The 26018-nt window shown below is 43.3% G+C and overlaps 1 protein-coding gene across 3 annotated transcripts in view; it reads left to right on the top strand.

Annotated features, from left to right (window-relative positions):
* Nucleotides 1-26018, top strand: part of Opcml (opioid binding protein/cell adhesion molecule like) — a 571313-nt gene that overhangs the window by 264913 nt on the left and 280382 nt on the right. Inside the window, exon 1 of one of the 3 annotated variants that reach the window (XM_023703845.1) lies at nt 25423-25509. The exons of the other annotated variants lie outside the window; for them this stretch is intronic. Within the exon in view, the coding sequence (XP_023559613.1) occupies nt 25508-25509 (2 nt within the window). The 5' untranslated portion in view covers nt 25423-25507. Of the gene's footprint in view, nt 1-25422; nt 25510-26018 lie in introns of those variants that run through there. 3 annotated transcript variants of the gene reach the window in all.

Here is a 26018-nt window from a genome sequence, read left to right as displayed (position 1 = left end):
GCTTGCCAGGCAAGCACTTATTCTACTGAGCTATTTCCCAGCCCCCCTATTTTTCTTCTAATAACAGTTTTCTTCATTATGTTGGCCTTTGAAATAAATAAATGAAAAATAGCTATTCACTTTCTTATTAAATTGTCATACAAACTTAGCAAGGAAATGGATTGAAGCTTTCCAATAACGAAGCATCTTCTCTGTTCTTCTGCCTGTGTCTCTTTTCCCGTTGAGTTTCTTCCACAGCTTCTAGGTGCTATATGTGAATAAGTGTACTTACTAAAAGTCTGTATGTACATTTACTAATAACAATATGGAACAGATTTTTGTATTCAGCATTCCCAACTTCCTGGTGGCATGTTTACTTTTTAAAAATTTTTAATCTTATTTTTATTTTTTTATGCTTTTAAAAAATGTATTTATTTATTTTTCTTTTCTGTATTTAGGATAGGGTTTACAGAGTCTACAGGATCTCACTATGTAGATCGGACTCATAGTAATTCTCCTGTTTATAGCCTCCCAAACGGTGGGATTACAGAAGCATGCCACCATGCCCAGTGTCAATCACTGTCTCAGCGTGCCCCGGGGGTGGGGCTGGCATGGCAAGCTGGGGATTGAACCCACCCACTGCGCTCTGCTTAAGCAGGTGCTTTAGTCTGTTGAGCTATCAGGCCAGCCCTATTTTTTTTAAGAGAACTCTTGCTCCTTACACCTGAGTTAACACCAGGCTCTCTGGTAGCCATACCCAGAGGAAGGGAGGACAGCCATGGGAGCAGCTGGCTGGTGGCTCAGACTCCAGTCTCTTCCTGTTTTCGGCCCCTCTTCCTATTGTTGCTTGTCGTAGCTCTGCCTTCAATTCCAGGTCACTCTGGAATCCTGTCCACTAGCTCGTTTCTTTGGTAGAGCATTGTCTTGAGCTGTGACTGTCTGTCCCCATATGCATGGGATTTTATTGGAAGTCTTGGTCTGCTGATTGCCCTTCCATGCTCTTTGATGTTATATGGCCATGTCTCTTCCTCTTCTCCACTGTTTTACTAGTGGCTGTGGGAAAGGAGAAATGGGCAACATGCGTGCTTCATGAGATCTCCTAATTCAGCAGCTCCTGCCTTATCTTGGAGAGACTGACTCCTCCCCTCAGTGTGCCTTTAGGTCAATACTCTGTGCTGTGAGACCCACCAAGGGCATTTTCCATGTGTCAGAAAAGCCTTGCCTAGACTGATGAGGTCATTCAGTGTCCTCATGATGATCCTCATCGTTGCTCCTTCAACAGCAAACTGCTTTAGGTACTGGGGAAGCTTTTGTGCTGTGAACGCCATTGTCCCTGGACATTGTTCACTGAGACTGGATGTTCTCATTAACACTATCTTGCCTCCAGTGACTCACCATTCCCACTATAGATTTTCTTTGCCTCAAATACATGCTATCTTCACTCCCAGTATCTCTGTCTTCTTGTTTAGTAAAGAATCAGTATGGCACTTCATTGTAATTTGTTCATATGCCCATAATCCCTTATGTCTGAGGGCAGGGAAATGACACTCAATTGTGGTTGTACCTGGCTTCAAGTGTCAGTACCCAAACACTGTGGCAGAGCCAAACAGGAACTGGGTATTCTCAACAATGTCTAAAGACACACCCTGCACAGTGAGACGGAGCCTTTTCCATTTCATTGGAGTCGTACGCACCGTCTTTCTCTTCTCTGTGCCGCCTGCATCCACAGATCTTCTTTCAATGGTCGTCATTTCCTTGTCTCAAGATGCCTGCTCCAAAACAATCCTATGATGTCCTAGTGGACCAAAGGAAAACTAAGGAAGTGGTCACATTTGTAAGGAAAGTGTAACTGTCAGAAATCTGTGGTTCACTTCTACCTATTCATTATCAGAAAGAATAAAGTCACGTGATTGCCGCTCACTGGAAGAAAATCTAAGAAGCCCTGTGTTGTATCTGGGCACATCACTGTCTTAAGCAACGCTGAAATGCTTTCAGTAAAAATGAGGAAAAGGGAATTAGAAGTTGGTAGTATTTAGCACACAGGTTGTGGCTTAGTTTTGGGTCCTTACTTTGCACAATGTATGGAACACAGCACTCATTAAGTATTTAATGAAAAGACATTGTTTTTCTGAAATAGGAGAAACCACCATTTCCCATGGGCGAATGGGGGAGAAAGCTGGGTTCCAACATTTTGGGTGAGCATCCCAAGATTCATAGCTAAATATGGCGGCACTGTGGGACGCTCTAGGAAGAGGCTCAACTGTGCCTCGGCCCACCATCCTGCAGAGAGCTCACCTTCTATTGTACCTTCTGGAACTAATCTGGGATGGTAAGGTGGAATAATGGACTGTGGGCTCTGTTGCAGTTTGAGTGTAAGATTCCTATTCCTGTGTTCCAGCAGTTTCCAGCCAAACTTATATAACCATTATTTTCTCTCTGAAACCAACGACTCAGCGGCTCTTGTTTGGATGTGTTGGGCCTCTTCATGCTGGCTCTTAATTATTCCTAGCCTAATAAAACAGAATGGATTTTCAATTTCTAAAGGAAAATAAAAACAAATAGTAAACCTTAACAAGAGGGGAACATGGTGGCCTGTCGCCACTCTCAGATAGTTATTTGATTTTGCTTAATTGTTGGTGAAATTTTCTCAAATTAGCAATTATGATCTGGAGCTGATTGCTTAGACAGATAATTTACAGATTTCTAATTTGAAAAAAATGCTTCATAACAGTTCCCATGAAGGGTGGCTTCGAAGTCTCTCCACCGAAATTTCTTTTTGTATATATGTTTCATTTTAAAGATATTATTGCTTTTGCCCACAGGATGCTTAGCTGGTAATTCTGTTAGTCTCATGTTTCTGATGAAATCAAGTAGTTTTTGTCTTATAATTTGTTTTAAATCATTTAGGGCCCCTGTAGGATTGATTAGGAATTCTTCAAAGCAAACTAAATAATCAGGCAAGGTACAAATTTATCAAAATTAGCTGTAACGTATTAACAATAAGTGATACTTCTGGTGTTGCTGAGTTGCACAGGCGCTCCTTGCTGCCTGCCCTGCCTTCCATCTTCTGTCCCCCCCACCCCCTCTGCTTGTCAGTCTAGTCTGAAACCAAAGTTTAATTATCCTTATTTGCTCTTGTACTGTGCATTAAGATAGAGTTTATCCAGTAGTCCAGCTGTTTTGAAGATAATTAGTCGAGAATTCAACCTGCTATAAAATAATCTTTCTGGGCAAAGAGCCAGCGCGGAGACTTAGTCTCCCGTGATACCCGATTCTCCATTACTTGTAAGTCAGAGATTTTCTGTCTCAAGTCAAGTACTGAGCATTGTACAATCAAGTTAAGAGTGTGAATTACAGACCATGATTTGCATTCTTAATAAGTACCTCTTTTAGGAAAACTACATTTTTCCATCTCGGGGGACCTTTAAAGTCAGTGGAAATAACAGTTTCACGGTCAGTTTTGGTAAGGTAGTCAGTGAACACTGCATGTATTTATTTATCTATATATTTATGCATGCATGTGAGTGTCAAGAGACATATTTATACAGAAATGCCAGTAAGGCCTGCTTTGTGTAATTGTTCATTCAGTAAACATTCCTGATGTGCCTCTTCTGCGCTAGGCACTGTCCACCCACCAGGGAGGAAGGGGTGAGTGAGGCAGACTTGTCGCTGCCTCTGGAAGCTTAACACTGAGGAGGGATGGTGTTGTGGATTCTTTCCTACAGGAATTACAGTACATCCCTTGGATGATTTATTAATTTTCTACTAAATGATTGATTTATTAATTCTCCACCAAAATGGCCAGCTGGCTCTGATTCTAAGACTGGGTGGGGAGTGACATATTCAGACTCTGCAGCACAGCCTAGTGTCGTCTGTCCTCTCTGTTCCTCACTGTAGCTTGGGGAAAAGCGGCCAGACCTCACAGGGTGCGGATCTCGCAGATGCAGGCACTGCACGGCCGAGCGTGTTCATTGCTGGTACCTAATTGCAACCTCATTTCCCATAGAGCAAATCCAGCACCAGGCATTCCAACCCTTCCCTACTGGTGTGTGTGTGTGTGTGTGTGTGTGTGTGTGTGTGTGTGTGTGTGTGAGAAACAGCTCTTCGTTTCTGAAGCCTCCCCAAGGAGAGAAAGAGGACCAGAAGGCAAACCTGATCCTCTTGTGCTTCAGGTTCTTGAATTTTCAGGTCTGCTGACATTGCTTGCAATAAATGATGCTTTTCTTGTGCTGCTTTTGATTGAAGAACACTGGAAATCAGTCGGGGAGCAGGTGCTGCATTGTGTGAGATTAACGCTGATTGAATTCTTACACAGCCAGCTGATTGAAGCACGTGTCCTGCAAGTTTATGATGCTGCAGACACCAGGCTGCAGCAGGAGCGCATTTTGCCGTATCACATTCCTTAATCACCACCCTCAGGTCTGTCGATGCCATCAGCCTGGAAGCTGCGTTCTTCAGTCTAGCCTGGAGAAGAGCCCTGTGATCTGGTCACAGTCGCAGAAGGAGATTTGTGCAGACAGAGGAGCTTTGGTTTTAAGTATTTCTTTTTTCTTTCTCATGTGGAATAGATGAACATTTATTTATTTATTTATTGCATTTTAAGGAAGGGTCTACAGGGTGCTCAGGGTCTCACTACTAGATGCGACACATAGTGATTCTACTGTTTACAGCCTCCCAGGTGCTGGGATTACAGGTGCGTTCCACCAGGCCCAGTCTCAATTGCCATCTCAGTGCATCCCGGGGGTGGGGCCAGCATGGCAGGCTCCAGGATCAAACCCCCGGCCCCGGCACCTGCTGGCAGGCACTTTAATCCCTGAGCTATTTGACTGGCCCTTAGATGAACATTTAAATTACAAAAATGATCATATAGTCATCATGCTCAGTAATGACACTGGATAGACAGAGGCTTACTGTTTCCAATTCAGTGACATCCAATTTGCTAACAGAATGTGTGTGTGTGTGTGTGTGTGTGTGTGTGTGTGTGTGTGTGCAGGTGCATGTGTGTATGTGTATGTGTTGTTGTTATTGTTGTTGTTGTTGACACAAAGTGCTTGGAACTCTCTCTGGGAGCACACCAGGTGCTGTCATCAGTGGCCCAGCTAGCGACGGAGTTTTGCCCACATTCAATACCTGTTATCCTGCACTTTAAAGATGCCTGTGCTGCCAGCTCTGGCGCCCTTCGGAGGCCATCCTACTGGGATGGAAATGGAGGTAGCTTTGGAGAGAAATAACAGAGATTGAGGCACAATGGCAGATGAGGACTTGGAACATCCTGTGACAATGAATGGGCCATTCTTCTCGGGGAACTCTAGCCTCGTCCTTAATTATCCAGGAGAGTCCCTGCAAGGCTCAGCAGCAACAGCGGCTGCGGACAACAGCCACGCAGGGGAGATGAGGAAGGAGGGATGGAATTCAAGCTGGTTCATTCATTCCTCCGTAGTTCACATAGTCAAGTATTTTCTCAAGTATACAGGTATAAGACATAAATTATCGTGACAGTGAGGCATATAAGATCTGTGCCCTAGTTTCTTTAAATTTCACTGGTGAATAAGAAAGTGTTCCCTTCTGGGACTGCTGGAGAGCTGAAAAAGACTAATGTGGATAGAACAACATCTTCCACCCAGTGAACTTCATCTTACTCATACTCATATGGGAGAATTAATCAACCTGAAAGTCTCAGTGATGAGTCTTTCGAATGTTGTCTTTATACAAATACAGATTTCTATGCAGACAGATAGTAAGGTTAAGATTAACAGCCTAAGTTGTATGGTAATAACAATAAGCTTGTCTTCTGGATGGTTAACAACCTAAGTTTGCAGACCAAAATTAGAGAAAAAGGAGGGCCACAAGGAAAACCAACATTTTGGCCCCAGCCTTCCAAGGTCAATTAAGACTCAGGACATATGAGAACTTGTACCGTAATGTCATGTAACTCAGTAGTGTCCCAAATTTTCTGATCAAGGAGATTATGGGGCCAAAGAGGAACGTGATCGATGGTGTAGAGTGTGCCTAAGGAGAGTCACTTGGAGAGAAAACATTCTCTCAGGCTTTCACAAAGAGCACATTGGCCAAGCAATGGCCGTGACTCATCCACATGGCTGACACTGACAAAGGTTCTACAATCTGAGGTACAGGATCTCGGGATAAAGCCTGAGGGGATTTGACTGACCTTATCAGACCCAAAAGCTACAACTCTTGTTGCACAGGTCCTGCTTTACCTTGCTCTTATCCATCCAGCAGAAAAGTATAAAAATGAAGTATAAGAAGTAAAGCCGTGCACACTTGACCTTGCCACTCAAGTGTATCTAAATAGATGGCTGAATGCATGAATGTGTCATCCACGAAAGGGACTGAAAGACATAGTGGCCAATCCATTTCTTCCTCTGGCTTCTACAGTGGTGGTCAGGGAGGAAGAATTAAGCCCACCCCTCATGCAATGAGTCCTCTCTGGGCTTTCCCTTATCTCATCCTTGAGACTTCAAGGCAGGGGGTCATCCACGCATTTGGTCCTCAACGTCAGCACGACCTGGAAAATGCTTAGAAAGCCAAGTTCTCTGGCCCCTCTCCAGCTCCCCTGACTCAGAACCTGGAAGTGGGCTCCGGGATCTTGTCCTCACAGCCCCCAGCTGCTTCCGGATTTGACGCTTGAGAACCTGGCGTAGGTGAACTGGACACCTACGTGCTGACTGGTATTTTTAGTCTTGGGCAGCTGTGAGGTGGTGCCGCTCTATAATGGTGCACACAACTTTGCCTCGAGTGCTGCTTCTGCGACAGGAGAAGTCATTTTCTCTAAGCCTCAGAGATGAGCACGCTCCTCACTCTCCCCTGCACATGTTTACTTAAGGTATTAGGCAAATTTTAATCCTCTAACTTCTTTAGAAAAAAGCTGCGTGATATATTTAGTGCAGCAAAATGAGTCTGCCCCATTCTGTTGATGTATTTTGCAAAGCTCATCTCAGGAGGTGATTGTTCTAAAGTTTTAGCTCCTGGCACAGGGTCTCACGGCAAGGCTGTAAGTGACAGGACTGAGTGCAAGTGTAGCAGTTCTGTCCCCAAAGACTGTGCTCTCGGATTCTGTGTGCTTCATGAACCTCCTGTGATGTCAAATAATTTATACAATGGAAGCATTTCAGCCGAAATTACAGCCAGGCAAATGTCCTTGTGAGTGGTCTCTGACACTGAGTGCAGTTTTGAACCAGCAGACGAGGTCCAGGGCAGCTTTCTCTATCAGTAGTCCTGAATGGAAAGGAATCACAAACTTTTTTTGTATTTCGAGTCACAAACCTATCAACGTGCAGGAAGTCTTTGCCCTACTCCTCTGAACAGAACCCTCTGTTAACTGCAGAATCTGGACTACCGGTCACAGAGACAGTCCTTGCTGTACGTCAATTTGTCGTCCTAGTCAACGAGAAGAAAGAGGGGCGCCTTCTCCAATTGAAACCACTGTGCCCTAAAATCCCCTCCTCATAGTCAAGTTGCCCTTCACAATTTAAATGACAAGATCGAGAGCTTTCCTTCTATATTCCAAAAATGAACCTAGAGATGTAGCAGAGCTAGTTGAAGAGGACTGCATGAGCCTAGCACACGGGCCCAGGGTTTGCTACCTGCCGCGGATAATGCACGGGGCAGCTCCATGATCCGCACATTTTCCTAGTGCTTCGCTTCTCAAATATGCAATAGGGGTTGGGTTCTTACACTTTACTTTCATTAGATTATGTCATTCGGTTAGTGTGGCGTCACCTCCTGTGTGTGCAAAACAGCAAGTCCTCCCTTGTCTCAGGGTCCATGGAGTATGCGGCACTCTTTGGAGCAGACTAAAGCACACAACCTCTAAATCATGGCATCCACTTGCAGAGGCGTTGGCAACCAGCTCGTGCAGTACCTTGTGTTTTGGATTGGGTGACGGAGGCCTCCAAAAGCTTTGTGGCTTCTCAAGGTTGTACGCAAGGCCCGTGTTGGTAGCAAGGTCCGGAGTAGACTGCAGATTCCTGTTCCTGGCTCCTGCTTCTTTGCTCATTTTACTGTCTAATACGTGGTCAGGAAAGAGAGAGAGAGAGGGGACATGCGCTCATTCAGTTCCACATTTTTGTTTGTTAAAAAAAATGTTTGTGGGCTGAAAACAGGAAGGTAAGTATGAGCTGCACAGTGAGACCCTGTACCAAATACATAAAACGAAAAGCAAATGTTTATGATGTGTCTTTATCTATGCGAAAGTTTATTTTTAAATTTTTGACAATAATCATGAAAAATTCCTAAACGTAATATAATAATAGAATTCCCAAGCACAAGACCAATAAGAACTGTTATATGTAATGTATTCCCCAAAAGGCAGCGTTTGCACGTAGCTTTTAGCTATCTTCATAAATGTCCTTGCTGCAAAAGAAATAGGCTGTAGAGCTGCTTTTTTCAGTCAGAAAAAGTGAAAATCAGAATGGGTAAGAGACAGTGGAAGTAGCACAGCACGCCGGGCCGAGATTTTTAAGTGTCTTAGAGTACATTATACAGTAAATCACAGAGAACTCAATTTGCAAAGCAAATTAGTAGAATATCTGTTTTATACCAAACATTTAACTTTAAAAAACCTAGCCCTGTGCTTTTTCTGTTGCATGCAAAAGAAAGTAAAGTGACTTGATGCAAATTAGGCCAGAGATATTGCAGGCACCAAATCACTTTCTAAATACTTCATGCTTAGTACTTCAATTTGGAAGTTGATTTTGTGACAAACAGGAGAGTTGCTTTCAGATGGAAAACACTGTGATATGACACAAAATGGTGAGATTAAGACAGGATAGGAGAAGCTGATTTAAATATGAGTTCCATTTTAATTCCTGGAATATTTGAGGGATTAAAAAGGAAAGAATAGAAAATAAAGAAATTAGTTCTCTCTGCTAAGGCAAATCTGTGTGTTCAGTTTTTCAGAAGAATGCAGGATTTATGTCAGGGACCTCAAATCACAAGTCATGCTAGGGCACTTGTTGTGTCTCAGATGAATAAAATGCATCCTCTGTAGCTTCAGGCAGGGCAGTTTGCAGAGCTGCATAGATGGAGCAATAAGTCCAGGCCTTGAGCACAACATTCAGTTCACTGTAATGTTTAGTTTAGTAACACTGGTCTTAGCAAGATAAAGATAATTCAATGGAAACTGGGTCTTACATCGAAGAGTAAAAATTCCCAACACTGATACATACGAGGAAGCCAAATAATCCCCTCAGGGACTTCTCACTCATCCTATCATTATTCAGTGTTTACCAAATGCCTACAACATCTATGGTAGCTACTACTTAAAATAGAGTCTGTTACAGCCTCTGCCAATGACCTCACGGTATTTGTGTGGCTGATAAATCTACCATACAAGTACAAATGTCAGCTACCCTGAAATATCTGGAGGTAACTGAGCAACATATAGATGCCCTGATATCCAGGATGGGTCTATTTTCTAGCACAGCAGTTAGAAAATTTGCAAGCTGGGTCTGGTTCTCTGTACTACAGAGTTTTCACTTTGATGTCCTTCAGGGAGGAGGGTTTCCCTCTGAAAGTGGGCTTAGATCAGAAGAAAGCACATTGGTGGACCTGTGAGTGGCATGTCCAGAACAAGGTACCCTAACTATTAACTCAACAGAAGGCAATACATACCAAAACAGACATGATTTTTTTTAATGTATTTAGCACAGGGTCTACAGGGTCTCACTAGATAGATTGCACTTGTAGTGATCCTCCTGTTTTCAGCCTCCCAAGCACTGGGATTAAAGGTGGACACCCCCACGCCAAGTCTCATTCACAGTCAGCGTGCCCCAGGGGCAGGGCTAGCACACTTATGCTAGGGATTGAACCCTGGTCCTTGTGCCTGCCTAAGCAGGCCCTTTAGTGCACTGAGCTATCTGGCCGGCTCCAGACATGATGTTGTAACAGCATGGAAACATAGTGTGAATGGACAACAGAAGAGCCTGCTTAGAACCCTGGAGGATGGGGTAGGGCTGCCATTATGGAAATGTTTTGAGTAGCAAAGGAAGTAGAACAGTAAGAGTTGATCTATGCTTTGATTGCACAGAATGCATATACTGTTTATAGGTTGAAACCACATAAAAAGTTTCACATTTTGAGGTGCTTTCTAGTTCAGACAAAGAGCTTGAGGTTGTAAAGGTTGGAGCATCTTTCAACAAAGCAGTATTTGTTCAGCAAAGTCCACCAGAGTCATCGTTTGCCATATAATCTATAGTAAATTCTTAAACCACAGTGGCTTGCCCACATCTCTTGGTAGTTTTTTTCTAGAGGACAAATCAGACCTACATCAATTCAGCTACTTCAGACTGAGAAAAACTGGAAGATAATTGTTAAAATTCATTTTCCAAGCCAAAGCCTCGTGTCTTCCATCTTTATTTTCAGTACTGTTGTGTTTGGAATCATTGTGTCCCCCGAAGGCACAATGTAGAGTCTGAGTTAGAGTAGATGATCCGCACGCAGCTGCTTCAGAGACCCTGGGGCCAGCACCTGAAGGACAGACAGGCTGGTGTGGATCAGCTGGAAGTGACTGAAGGTCTGAGAGACATCACAGATGAGTGGAAGAAAGGAGTGGACAGAGCTATTACATAGGTAGGCAACAAATTAGAGCAGTGGGATTAGGTGTAGGTACACATGCCTGCGCCCCAGGACACAGAATCAACACCAGCCAGACAACAATGAGGGCCCGAAGGAAGTTACTGCTCCTTCTGGGGTCCTTTGTATTAAATCTGAAGTTACACACTGCAGATGCCATTGAACCAGGGACTAATGTAGTGATTTACATTGTTTAGAAAAGATTAGTGAAGCCTCCCATTCCTATGGCCTGTGTCTCATTTGCATCTTTAACGAGGTGGGCTCCAAGCCAGGTCCTGTTCCTTTGTGTTTGCTTCCCAGGAACTGTGTTTATTTCTGATAATTACAAATAAATCTTTCTTCCTTTTATCAAACTGAGTGAATAAAAGATGTTGGGAGTGTGTTAACGCCAAAGCTTAAATAACTATCAAAAAAGGGAGAAGTAAAATCCAATTATAACTCCTTCAAAAATGTAATTAATGTTTTCTTCCCAAAGAGGATGCTTCTAACATTTCATCTGAAAACATCAGTCTTGTTCTTTGTAGTTGCTTGTGGCCTGACTAAGAAAAACCTGCCCCAAGGGAAGTGGTGACTCCATACCACGATGTCATGACCAGCATGTCATGAAAAATGATAGAACCAAGGGTGATATAGGTTAGAGAAGATGAAAACCTAGACTTCAAAATTTGATAAAGAAGTTCTTTGATTTATCTCCCAGAGAACAAGGAAACCAAAGCATAGTGCACAAAGCTGACTAATTTTAAAGGTCTGGCAAAGCAGCGACGGGGAGGTGTCACATATATTTCTGAAGTCAACCAAGACTGGCACAGTCAGGGGTATTTAAGAGCCATTTCGGTTACCACAGAAACTGAAAAAGAAAATCCAATGCTTGTGTGTCAAATGAGATTATAGCTGTGGGTCTGGCAAGGAAAGAAGAAATTAAGGGCATTTTTGATGCAAATCTCATTCAAAGATACTCATTTAAAAGTTTCATTGACAGTGGGAAATTTAATCAGGTTGAGGTATTAGTCTGGATATCAAATTAAAAATAAGCCATGTACAATTTTTCTGAAGATAATTTGTTATCTAGGTGAAGATGGATTAATAAGAGACTATGGCTCTTTAATATCTAATAAGTAGTTCTATCAATCTTGAGCTCAAACTTATTTTTTTTTCCTAAAACTTTAAAACAAAAGGAAAAATCAAGTAAAGAAAATCAAACTAGGGGAGATATTCATCATAGTAAGAGAATGACCATGAAGTTATTTATTTGTCTGGTTGTTGGTTGGTTTTTGAGCAAATACATACCAAAACAGAGTTTTCTCTGTGCATAGATGATATTCTGAGCACAGTAGGTTCTAAAGATATACTCGTTGAATTAACAAATACATTGGTTTTACAATTATAATTTTTATTTTCATAACAGCATTAAGGATTTTTTTCTTTTCCTATTGAAGAAGAAAAATATAAAGTCTGTATAAGCCAACAAAGACATTTAATTTAGATTTAATATCTGTGACATCTATGGAAATGGCTTAATACTCTCATGTGTCGATTAATATATTTTGCTTCATATTAGAATTGCAGACTGTAACAAATTAGGGAGAAAAGCACAAGTTTTACAGTCAAACAAGCACCACCACTTACCAATTTCAAGACCCAAGCAACCTGACCTTTCTGAGACTCACTTTATTAATCTATTAAACAGGAATAAAGTCACTTATAGCTGAGGAAATGAGGCAATCCATGCAAATGATTGTAGTGTCCTGTCTAGTGCACATACAGACAGGCACACCATGGCCACCCGTGAAGTCGGCACTTACAAAATGATCCTGGTTACCTTTATCCTTGTTATCACAGTAAAGCCATTTATTTGTTTACAAGGACCTTAGAGTTAGACATGGCCAATTTTTTACTTTTAGTCTCCCAGGTGATAGGACAGTGTTCTATAGCTCATCACTGTCCAACAAAGCGACTCGCAAAAGAGACTTTTAAAGCATTGTAGTTTTTGATATTTAACTGTTATCTACAGTAATGGATATTTTAAAAGTTTATAGTGTAAAACTGCAGACAGATGTTCAAATAGGGGTAACCCAGGGATGAAAAATTAGGAAGGGCCTATAAAATAGAATTACAGGACATTGTCGTCACTGAGCAGATCTTAGAGATGATACTCGGTAACCCTGCCCTTCCACAGGTGAGGCAGCCTGCACAGAGAAATGAGCCCAAAGTCCACTGTCGAAGGCCACTCAGCGATCTGTTCCATTTCTTCCAGAGCTGGCTAGTTACCTGGGTCCTCACCTGACGCAAGCCCCATGGTGAGAGTGCAGGTCCTGTGCACCCCTGGGTGGGCATGAGGGAATATCCTGCTGCAGAAACAAGCGAGCGGGGCAGAGGAGTCAGAGTTAGACTGTAAGGCTATGCTAGCCAGGGCTGTATGTCTGGTACATCTGGTAAGTTGCAGAGGTTGAACTTAATATCAAATTTTGTGACTGTAAATGCCCCATTTTTTCCAGTATGAAAACAGTAGTTTGGGAGATACAAGCCAGTTCAAGTTTACACACACACACACACACACACACACACACACACACAATTTTTTCGTAAGAAATAGTATCTGAATCAGAGTTTCCTTTTTTCTAAAGTACCCCATTACAACATAGCACAACATACATACAATGACAACTACTCAAGATACAAGTTGTATATTCAGTGGATGAAAACATTGTCTGTAAAAATGGAATAAATGAGTCTGAGGCTGAGGTCTTGCAAGTGTCCTGTGCGCCTGAATCTGAGGAATTGGGAGCCTTTGTGAGCATGCTGTTGGCTGGGAGAATGGAAGCTTTGGGTCACCGCTGGAAAGAGTGTCTCACACTTTGTGAGTCGGTAGAAAAGAAAGTCATACCTGGTATCGTTACGTCAATAACGGGGAAGGGACACATCTAGAGAAGCCTGATGTTGACTCAGGGCTGATTCAGGCCTTAGCACGCGGGTGGTCCAGAAGGCTGCCTCCTGCGCATTGCCCTCTGGTGGATTCCTAGCTACTTCCTAGCATCCTTTTCCAGCACACACTGTGGTGGGCCTGGTGTGGGCAGCCCTTGCTCCAAAGTCACTTTCTCTTCACATGTGCTTGCTGTCCCCAAATTGATTGCACTCTCTTCATTCAGATGCTCAGATTCCATTCCTATAAGGAGGTGAGTTAAAAAAGCTTGCCCTGTTCTATCCTCTTAACAATCTGAACAATCAAACATAAAAGTAGGAAAGTGTTTTTAAAGGATAGTGTGGGGCTGGTGAGATGGCTCAGTGGTCTAAAGCACCTACTTAGAACAAGCTTAGCAAAGCACATGGACGCGGTTCAATCCCCCCCCCCAGCACCACATGCCAGCCAGCCCCGCCCCCTGGTGGGCTGAGCTGGCCACACACACACACACACACACACACACAAATAAATAAATTTAAAAAAAAAGATTTAAAGGATAGTGTGTTACAGAGCAGAGGTGAAATGTCATGTGTTCTTTAGTGCATCCTGCTGAGTCATCTCTATTCCTGCATTCTGCTTTTTCTCTTATGGGGGTTCTGTCAGCTGAGGCAGGGAACCCATCAGAAATGAGAGTTGTGAGGGCACAAGTCCTACCGTGTCAACATAAGGGACGCTCACTTAATGCCACCCTTGCCACTGTCCTTCAAGCCTAGGAAGGCAGTCACCACGCTTGGCTGGAGCGACGCTGGCAGATTTGGAGGCTGTTCGGCGGCTTCTGTGGTCCTCTCTGCTGCACACCGCGCTTGCCAGACTGGCGAGGAGCAGACTCCCTGAGTGTGGAAAGAGGGAAAGCAGGCCCGCGTCTGAGGGCAGCTGGTGGCTGCTGCAGAATCCTTCTCGAGCAGGCAGCTTGTCAGTATCCTGAAGGACCCTGGTGCCCCTGCCCTGATGATTCAGTCGGGCTGCCAAGCAGGGCCCCAGGGTGGCACTAGCTACTCTCTCTACCGGAACACTGTTGACACTAAGCAAAATAATTCCTGAGGCAACTTCGGAATTAGATGCACCAGTGAAGAATTGTTGTAATTACAGCAGAGTAGCGTGGCCACTGCAGCCCTGGCTCCCGCCGCCGCCCGTGGGTCTGCTCACACAGCTGCACGGAGTTAGGGCTGTTTTCCCTTTAAAGTTTCCAGCCTGGAAGTTTTATTCTCTGCCCTTGGGAAGGATCACGGAGACTGTGTTTACGTGGGCGAAGGCGTAGGGGCCCGCTTAGCAGCTTACTCTTATCATCTCTCCAAGGGGCGGCTTCTCCTTCACTTTGGGGGGAAACCTGGCCTGTTAGGATTACTTTTCCACCAAGCAGCACTCATAATTGCCCAGGAAAGCCCATTAACAAATATTGCAGGTTAACTGGAAGGGGCGACAAGCGACAGGGAGCCGCAACCAGGTGAGCACTGGCCTGCTGGGCATCATCAAAGCAGATGTCCGAGCAGCAGGCCCCAGAGCCCGCTCCGAGGGACAGACGGAGGAAGGCCGTTGCTCAGTCACTTGGCTGCGGGCCACACAGCTCCATGACGGGCCGGAGGCCCGCAGAATGAGAATCAGCCCGCCAGCCCTCCGCGGGAACTTGCGGTGCGCACACCCAAGGGCGTTCGGCCGTGCACGTGGGCGGAGAAAGTATTTTGAATCCACAGAGGAAAAACTATTTGGGAGAAGAAGAAAATCAAGAGAAATCGCCTGTACTGCTGTGTCTTCTAAAAGAATTCTCTTTGCGCTCATGTGCGCATCGCCTGCCAGGCTCTTCCATCTTCCCAAAGCGCTTTCTGAGGGCGACCGTCGTGTGCCTTCGCACTTTCAGAATCCACACTGACTGGGCTGCTCGAGGTCCCCACCACGCTGAGGGCATCTCCTTCAGTAGCCACCTCCGTCAGGGCTGAAGCACCTCTGTTCCTTGTATGTAACTGAATTTTGATATAATACATCGGCCCTGCAATTCATATTTTTTAAAAAGATTGATTGATTGATTGATTGATTGATTGATTGACTAGGTACATGGTCTCACTTTGCAGCTTGGACTTACAGTGATTTTCCTGTCTCAGCCTCTCTAGTGCTGGGATTACCTGCATGCGCCATCCCATCTGGTTTCAGTGGCCGGCACTGTGCAGGGCCCTTGCAGCATGCACTACTGTGGATGAAACCCAGGCCCTTGCACTTGCCAGGCAGGCAGGTAGACCTCCAAGCTATCTCTCCAGCCCCTGATTCACATTTTTAAAGTATACACTTCACTCAGTTTTACCATATTACCAAGTTGTGTAGCTATCAACAAAAGCACCCTTAGCATTTCTATTACTCTTAGCTTTCCACAGTCACCCTCCATTTCTTTTTTTCCTCAGTCCTAGGCTACCAACTACCTATTTTCTATCTAGAGATTTGCTCATTCCAGAGATTTCATATAAATGAATTTTGCAATATGTGGCTTTTGTAGGCTGGTTTCTTTCCTTTTTAGTTTTTTTTTTTTTTTTTTGTCAGGGTCTCTCTACACAGCTCCAACTCCTAGTGACCCTCCTCCTGTCTGCTGCCTCCCTGGTGCTGGGATTACAGGTGTGTACCACCATGCCCAGACCCCATCATTAGCTCAGCACCTGTGGGGGCAGGGCTGGCTCAACATGCAGTGCCAGGGATCAAACCCTGGTCCCTGTGCTTACCTAAGCAAGTGCTTAGCCTGCTGAGCTATCTCTCTGGCCCTCTGGCTTCTTTCATTTAGCATCATGTTTTCAGAGTCTGCTCATACTGGATCAGTACTTCAGTCACTTTGTGTGTGCATGGTACTAGGGATTGAACTCAGGACCTTGCACCTGCCAGGCAGGCACTTAAGCTGCAGAGCTGTCTTCCCAACCTATATTTGCTTTTGTTGCCAAATAATATTCCACTTACAGATATACCATATTTTTGTTCATCTATTCAACAGTTGATAACATTGGAGTGATTTTATGTTTCTTCTATTATGAACAATGCCTCTATGAACATTTGTTCACAGTTTTTTGTGTGGCTATGTATGCGTTCATCTCCCTTGGGTTTCTGGATGGGGTGGAGTTGGGGGATCACTGAGGTCTTAGCTTTATTTCTGTAACCAAATGACACAGGCTGAACATTTTATACAGAATGAAGGTTTTCTCAGCTCACGTAGTGGGAGCCCAGCCTCAGGGTCACACCGCCAGGCCCAGTGGAGCATCATGGTGTGACTCTCATTTGCAGCATCTCCTGCTGCTCCGTTATGCTTGCAGAACCCGCAATGCTATCACTTTCCTGATGGCCTACATTAGGTGTCGCCCTTCAGTTTGCAGGTATCATAGGAGTAGAGGAATATGCAGTGATGAGTGCGCACCAGCCCTGCATCCCTGAAGAGTCTCACTTCCATGAGCACCCTGGGTGCCTGCCTGTTCGGCCCCTGGCAGCCGTGGTTGTTTTGCTGTCACCACTGTTTCTACCCTCCTGAATTGTCCTGTGATCACCACGTGTAAGCTTTGGACCGGCACCTTTCACCTACTAGGCTGCACTGAACAGATCTCCACGCCTTTTCTCGGCTTAGCACTGCATCTCTTTTTCACACTGAACACTGCTGGGGGGCCTGAGGGTACCACAGTGTGCATAACTGTCCACCCCTTCTGCACATCCTGCTTGCTGTTCTGTTTCTGCAGCTATGCATGAAGCTATCGTAAATGCCTAGTGAAGGAATCTGTGTGGATGTAACTCCTTTGGGATAATACTCAGGCTGGCTGTAGCATCACACCTTATGAGGATGCTGTGTTTACTGTTTGTTAAGAACTGCCAAGCTGTTTTCAAAATTGACTCTACAATAAACCCTCTTTAATTTAGGAGACACAATCCAGACAACCTCCCAGAGGATGGCCAAAACCAGGGATAGTAGTGAGCCCTCTACATTGTGTTTTATTCCTATACCTACATACCTATGGTAAAATTCAATGTATGAATTAGGCATGGTAAGAAAGGAAGAGCACTAATAATAATGTTGAACAATTAAAGCAACATACTATAGTGAAGATTGTGTGGTGGCTCTCCCACTCTCGGTCTATCTCCCTGTACTATTTTCACCTTTCTTCCCAGCGAGATGTGAGATGGTGCAAGGCCTGTGTGATGAGCCAAGATGTGGGGGAGGCCATAATTACTGTGGGCTGCTGTTGGGGTGCTGCACAGGGTTATGGCAAGCAAGAGCTGTGAAATCCTGACAGCCCTTCTAGTTGCCGAGATGGCGACTCAGCACGCAACTGCAGGGTGGCGTGCACCGCACAGCGTGTTGGACCAAAGGGCGGCTTCCATCCCGGGAAGGGTGCATCGACATGTCTGAAAGTCCCATTACTACAGCACACAGCTTAAGCTTACAGTATCTGTTCACTCTTTTCTCTCTCAAGAGCACAAAATTTAAAAATTTTGAGTTATTTATATCTGCAGTTTTCCATTTTAGTTTTTATTTATTTATTTTTTTCAAGCCAAATTGGTAGGACAGTTTCAATAATTAACACATTGCATACATTCTTCCTAGTGGTTAATTGCTGTACAAGATGCGGACATGATATCCTATTTACAAACACTATTAGAACAAATCCCTCTATTCATTAAGAGAATGTAACTATATATCTATCCTAACCATTTTGAATACACAGATACAAAATGGACATTCATCTGATTCCCCTTTATTTGTTAAGTTCCATTATTTGAATATTATAGGTGTGTTAACCCAGCAAAATATTCTAAAAGAGTCCAGTAATCCATAATAGTATTGGGTCTTCTGCTTCACTAGCAATGTCAGAAATTGTTGACCTGAGTCCCTTACAGCTCAACATGGCTTTACTTCTTATACTTCATTTTTATACTTTTCTGCTGGATGGTTTAGACCAAGATAAAGCAAGACCTATGCAATAAGAGTTGTAACTTTTGGGTCTGATAAAGTCAGTAAAAACCCTGAAGGATTTATCCTGAGATCCTGTACCTCAGATTGTAGATCCTTTGTCAGTGTCAGCCATGCAGATGAGTCATGGCCATTGCTTGGCCAATGTGCTCTCTGTGAAAGCCTGAGAGAATGTTTTCTCTCCATGTGACTCTCCTTAGGCATACTCTACTTTCACTGATCACTTTCCTCTTTGACCCCATAATCTCCTTGATCAGAAAATTTGGGACACTACTGAGTTACGTGACATTACAGTACAAGTTCCCATATGTCCTGAGTCTTAATTGACCTTGGAAGGCTAGGGCCAAAATGTTGGCTTTCCTTGTGGCCTTCCCTTTTCTCTAATTTTGGTCTGCAAACTTAGGTTATTAACCCTCCAGAAGAGAAGTTTATTGTTATTACCATACAACCTAGGCTGTTAAGCTTAATCTCACTATCTGTCTGAATATCAAACATCTTAGGCTTAATATGGAACAGGTATTTTTCATCAAGTATTGATATGTTGAACTTTAAGTCCCTACAGAATATGATGAAAAAACATTTAAAAATTAGAATATATTTTTAAAATAGGCATAAAGAATTATATACTTCTTATGTTTACACATAAGTCCAAAAATCTAACCATATACAACCTTGAAGCAGGACAGTCCCACAACATTCCTTTTCCTGTCTCCTGCCTTCATTCACCACCCCCTTCTTTTTTAAGTTTAAGACACAGCTGACCACATAGACCTGAAACTGCAGAAAGTGGAGCTGTGGACAAGGGCACTGCTGGGCCCCACCACAAGCAACCAGGGGTCCTGTGGCCACAGCCAGGCCAGCCGTCAGCATTGGACACCGTGGGGTTCTGGTGCTTGTGCTGATAGATGTGCACCTTCTTGGATGGTAGTCGGCATGACTCTGATGGCCTGTGCTGTGGAGCATAGCTGCTCAGCTGCTTCTTTCCATCTTTGTGTTGTCTTCTTTTGTGAAGTGACTGCTTAGGGTTATGGACTTATTTTTTGAATGGGTTGTTTGTTTTCCTACTGTGCTTTCAGAATTTCTAAAAAAAAAAGGGGGGGGGCTGGGGAGATGGCTCAGTGGATTCAGCACTTCCCTGACAAGCTCAAGGGCCTGAGTTCAATCCCTGGTTCCACCAAAAAAAAAAAAAAAAAAAAAAAAAAATTCTGCATATTTTAGATACCTTTTTTAATTAAAGAAATCTTCAAAATTTTTCTCCCAGCTCATGGCTTTTCTGATGTTTTCTGGATAATATCTTTCATGACACAGAGTTTTAAAGTTTTTATCAAGTCTTCATAGATTATGGCATTGGTATTGTATCTAATGTCATTGCCAAAGTCTAGGTCATCTCAATTTTCTGCTATCCATCCACTGCAGGAGATTTTAATTTTGTACTTTAAAAAATGTTTTTCTTTTTTTATTTGAGCTATTTTTTTATAGTGAATCAAATGTATGTTTTTGGATTTTGATTTTATTGGTTTTTATTTTTATTTTTATTTTTGGCATGTGTTGACTTTACTTTTGACAGTATTTCTGTAGATCTATTTTTGAATGCTGTATTGTATTCTTCTTGCCTGTCCAACCTTTTGCTGTACCATACTATGCTGATTACTGAAGCTTATAATAGTGTTTGAAGCTCAGGCAGGTGTTTCTCTTCCAACTTCCTTTTCTCCCTCAGTCTTGTGTTTGCTATTTTCTCTGTTTTGTCTTAACATCCGACTTTAGAATCAGTTTGTTAACAGCCACATAATGTCCTACTGGGATGTTTGTTGGTATTCCACTGAATCTACAGATTAAGTTGGGAAAAAAAACTGAAATCTTGACAATTTTGGGTCCTCCAAAGCAACTTGAAATGTCTCTCGTTTGATTATTCTGTGACTAGGTTACTTTTATAATCTCCCTCGTGTCAACCTCGTGCGTAGGTCTGAAGATTTCTACCTGAACATTTCTGTTTCAGAGTGATGACATAAATGATGCTGCATTTTTAATTTCAGTGTGCACATTTTTAATTTTAGCTTGCACATGGGAACATAGAGATGGATGGCTGCCTTTCCTGTGTTGATTTTGTATCCCGCAATCCTGGCATAATCACTTGGCAGTTTCAGGAGGTATTTTTAACAGATCTTTTGTATCTTCTATCCTAATTTTCATGTCATCTGTAAATATATATATATTCCCTAGTTTCCTTTTACTTTCCTGTTGCGGTCCATGGCTTTGCCTTCTTTCTGAGTCTCCTTCAGCATTCCTTTCCTTCCTTTCCTTCCTTTCCAACTCTGTGGCCATTAGGGATATTCCATTATGGTTTTGAGTTTCACTTCTCTGATAACTGATCTTAGTTTCGTTTTACATGCTTCCTGCCATGTGTACATCCATGGGTGAATATCTATCACCATCCTTTTAAAATTCAATTGTTTCTCTATTAAAATTGTTAGGTTATAAAAGGCATTTATGTGTTCTAGAAATGAGTCACTGACCCAGTAAACAACCTAAAAATGTTCTCTTCCATTCTATTATTTTCCTGCCATTTTCTTGATGGTGACAGTTGAAGTACAAAAGTTACTAATTTTCACGAAGTGCAGTTTATCCATTTCCCTTTGTGGCTTATGCTGTTGAGGTCGTATCTAAAAGCCGTTGTTCAGTCCAAGGTGGTGATAAATGGCGTCTATGTTTTCTCAAGGCTTTACAACTTGAACTCTGCCATCTCGGCCTGGACACATAGTGCTCATTTCACTGTGTGTGAAGTAGTGTGAGGCCGACGCCGGCTTCGCTCAGCCGCGTTTGCCATCAAGCTCTCCCAGAACTGGCTGTTCAAAGGTTTTGTCCTCTCCTCTTGGCAGTGTTTTCAACAGTCAATTCAACATAAAGACGACATTTTCTGAGCTTTCAGGTTAATGACATTAGCTTCACTTTCATTTTTTCCTTCTTTTTTCATCATTTTTCCCTTCCTTTCTTTTCCCCTCTACCCTTCCTAGTTCCCCTTCCCTTTTGAACCCCAGAAAGAGGGGTTGAAGGGAGCATGGGGGGGAGTGGGAAGAAAGAATCGTTATACCATGGGAGGCAAATTTCCTGTAAGGAGCGTACCATTATATATATATCTAGAATGCCCTTATAAACTTAATAATAAAAAGGAAGACACAATAAATGGGCAGCATCCTATGTTCATGAAAACTTGTTACACTGATTTATGCTATTTATCCATAGACCAATGCTATACCTTGATTACTATAGGTTTTTAGTAGGTTTGGAAAGTATAAAATGTGTGCACTGAAACTTTTTCTCCTTTTCTAAGATTTTGTGGCTATTCTGGTTTTCCCAAATTTTAGGAATATAGTACACAGAATATATTATAAGGTTAGTGTTACAACATTTTAGGGATTATTTTAAATCTGCAGATTAATATAGGAAGTATTACCATCTTGACAATATAAATGAAATACTCTTATTTCTGAGCATTGGCTATCTTTCTGATTACTTAGAATTTTTTTCTAACAGACTTTAGGTTATAGAGTTTAGTTTTCATGTTTTTTAAAATTCAGATATCTTATTCATTTAATGCTGTCATGCTTTGTTAATTTTCTTTCAGATTTTTTGTTGTTAATGTATAGAAGAACAATCAGTTTTTATACATTGATCTTGTATCCAGTAACCATGAGCTCAATTTATTCTAAATATTTCATTCCTTAGAATATTTCTTAGGATTGTCTATATAGGAAGTATATGTGCCATCCTAAGAGCCTTTTGACTGTACTTTTCCAAATGGTTTCATGCTTATGTGTCTTGCCTAACACCTTTACAATGATATTGAATTAAAATATTTATACTTCGTTTCTATCCAGAATGTACTTAAGCATAGGTTGAACATTATACATAATTATAATTGTAGTTTTTTTTTTTTTGGGGGGGGGTTGGTCTTACTATGCAGCTTGGATTCATAGTGATTCTCCCATTTTCAGCCTCCCAAGTGCTCTAGTGATAGGATTACAGGGGCTAAGCAGGCGCTTAGTCTGCAGAGCTGTCTCGCCAACCCTAGAGTTACACATTTTGTGTGAGAATGTGTTTGTGTACCTCCCATCCTTTCATAGGTTCTCAGGATAAAATGTTTCTTATATGCAGAGTTTTGAAATAAATGTGTGTATGTGCGCTCAGATTTCTGACTATGGCGAAAGCTGAGCCACTGAATGTGCCGTCTCTCTGCTTGCTGATGCAGTGGGTCTTGGAAGGTCAGCCCACTCTTCTGTAGGGTGCGCTTCCGAAGTACACAAACCAACTGACTCATGTGACCGAGGAACTTGTTATAGTAGCTTATTTAAGATGATAAATCTCTTCACTTGCCACTAACCTCAGTATGAGACAACTTGGAGTGAGCAATGAAGGTGTCTTCTTCTTCAGAGGAACTGCTCTGGGGAAGAAGCCCTGCGTTTGTTTGCATTCCTGGGGAAGAGTTGGGTACACTGGCATACAGGAGAGAGTGCGTACCGTGCAGGGCAGAAGGTCTTCCTCAGGCTCTAACTTGTCATCATTAGCCTGAGTTGTTTGTTGGTTTAAGAGGCTTCTTCTCATAAGCTTCCTGAACCACCTATATAAAATATTATCATCTTTTTTTTATTGTTTTATTTATTTGAGAGAGAGAGAGAGAGAGAGAGAGAGTGGTGTGTGTGTGTGGCCAGCTCAGCCCACGAGGGGGCAGGGCCGGCTGGCATGTGGCGCCGGGGGATCGAACCGCGGTCCCTGATGCTTTGCCAAGCTTGCTCTAAGTAGGTGCTCCAGACCACTGAGCCATCTCCCCAGCCCCTAAAATATTATCATCTTAAGAATTTAATAATTATTAATGAAAACATTGCCATGGTCACTCCTTGAAATCGTCACATCTTGTCTGTGAAGTCCATTTAATTTTATGGGTTAAAATCCATAATTCTCATTCATCAAGGGATCAGCACATGAAACTTGTGGATTTCCTTGAAAACAAGACAAAGCACAATAAACCTGATTGTTCCCTGATACATTTTACGGTGCCAGAAAACGCTCAGCCCTGAGTGTGGAGTCAGGGCCTCCCTGCTGCATGCCCGGCCTCGCTCAGCTTCCTGCATCTTGAAGTGCTGCCTGTCACAGAGGCTTCTGGGTTTCAGTCCCCTCCATGGCCCTTCCACCCGTGGCCGCGCTCTTCTGCTTTATCTGGCCCCGCTTCTGCTCACCGCTTTGCCCCAAACACCCAGGCTTCTCTCGTAGATTTGTAACAACAAACCATCTTCAGGGGCGATTGCAGTACCTCAAGGAGAATGCTTGTGTACACTTGTTTTGTTCTTAATTAGACTCCTTCAAGGAAAGCCTCCTGCCTGGCTTTTTATCTAGCTTTTTTAGAGTTTGTCTGCTTTCTCTGAACCCCTTGAAGAAATCTCTCCTCCCAGATACTCCCTGTATGTTTGTAGTATAAATTTGCACAATACTGGTGAAATAGAATATAGATTGAGAGTCACAGATGAAGGGAATCACTCCTAGGAAGTTGGGGAGGATTGGAGGAGAGACAAGACGACGCTAGATGGGGTGCGGCCTGGCAGAATTGTGGCATATTTGGGGCTCATGCCTTCTAGTTGCTGTTCAATTTTTGGCTCCAAATCTGCTTCTGAAAAAAATTAAATTGTCATCCAATGACTAAAGAGAATATGCTATCCTCTTGAAATGCAGGAGGCATTTTTCCTGCCGCACAGTATGGCTTCTCTTGTTCTTCTCCCAGCTTCCATCACAACAGAAAACCCACCTTCAGTCCGCCCTTAGCTGTTGAGAGAAACGCTGCCTCTTGCTCATGAGCAGCTGCTAGAACTCTTGCTGTGTGTCTTGGTTCTTGTGCTAAAGTCTGAATGCTTGCTCAGTTTCTTTCCTTAGTTTGAGGACACAGAGGTTTGTTTGACATGCGGTGCCTTCATCGCTCTTTGGTCTGTAGCTGCATTCTATCCCCATGACCACCACCACCATCCCCATTGCGACCACCGCCACCAAGCATCTTGCTTGGCTTCGTTTTGCTTATGAGCTTTAATTCCAACACTTGCTGCTGCTTTTTGAGGACAGGACAGAGCCACAGATGGCAGCTTGACTGTCAATGGTGCTGGGAAGCACCGCGTAGGACATCGAGGAACTTCTGGGGGAGGCCGCTGGTGCCTTTTGCTATTTAAAGTCGAAACCACCAACCTTGTCATAAGCAGTAAGTGTGATTTATGGCCTGACTAGCATGGATGGCAGTTAGGAGTTTTTAAATTATTGTTTTCCAAAGCTTGACAAGTGGAGACCTATGTAGAGCAATAGCTCTTCTGTTCTAATGGCATGCAATCTGAGGCCCCCAAATATGCCCTCCCTCATATTCGTTAACCTTAGCAGGGAGGTGGTAGCAAAGCTTTCCATGAGGGTTTCCAAGAAGGAAAGAGGGAAGGAGGGAAGGAGGGAAGGAAGGAAGGAAGGAAAGAAGGAGGGAAGGAGGGAGGGAAGGAAGGAAGGAAGGAAGGCATAAACAAATAACTGTAACCCTGCAGTGCTATAAGAAGCAGCCAAGAAGAACCAAGGTAGGAATATTACCTTCTGCAGAAATAATGAGCCTACTATTAGTCTGGAAGAATCCGGGCTGAGGTGTGAGAAGGCAAGGTGGAGGGTCTTATTGGTTTGTAATTCTCGCTCTCCTAATTACGTCCTGATGGTGGATGAAGAAAACAAAGCAGATATCCCACTGAGCTCCGCAGTTGGCGTCAAGTGACTTTGGAGCCACGTTAAAATAACAAGTCCTTTATAAATAGCCTGGACTTTACAGGAAGCTGCACAGTGAGCAAGGAGGGAAGCGGTGGTGTCTAATGGGAACCTCTGCTTTCTGAGATCCTTGACCCCTTTCCTCCTTAATGAGAGAAGGAAAAGGGCCTCTGGCAGTGCCTGAGACTGGGGAGTTACAGGAACCCAGACACCCTCGCTGCCTCCCTTACACATGATTGCCGTGATTCCTCAGTGCACAGGATGAATAATTTACCAAAAAGCACATGTAAGTATCTCTTTATTATTCATTATAATGAACTGAGACAGGAGTAATTCTCCACTCCGCTGGAATCCCCCGGGGCTTAGCTCCACCATTCTGTCTTTGCTTTCCCACAGTTAATTTGCGTAGAAAGAGACTCTTCTCTCTGGCCTTGTGGCCTAACTAGGACTCATGCTGACGAGGTCTTTGTGGGGGTGGGTGGCGGAGGCCCCAGGGGACTGGCAGCAAGGACAGCATGAGGTTCCTGGCGAGGGCAAGACTGCAGATCCCTGGGTGCCAGTAGATGCAGGTTTTCAGGAGCATTGTCCAAGAAGAACAAGAATCCATAGTGAATGTGTGCTTCAGAAGTGCATAATCATTTTCAATATTCACTTGAGTAGAACCCCGTTAGATGGCACACTGCTGCGACGGACAAGTGAGCATTCTCAGCTCAAACTTTCTCTTTTAGTTTGTCTCTTTCTTGATTCTTTGTCTGCTTCTTTCCTTCCTTCCTTCCTTCCTTCCTTCCTTCCTTC

The sequence above is a fragment of the Octodon degus genome, unplaced genomic scaffold, assembly GCF_000260255.1.
Source record: "Octodon degus isolate 3935 unplaced genomic scaffold, OctDeg1.0 scaffold00182, whole genome shotgun sequence".
Lineage (NCBI taxonomy): Eukaryota > Metazoa > Chordata > Mammalia > Rodentia > Octodontidae > Octodon > Octodon degus.
Note: the sequence above shows the minus strand (reverse complement) of the source record. Positions and strands in the feature narration are given on the sequence as shown.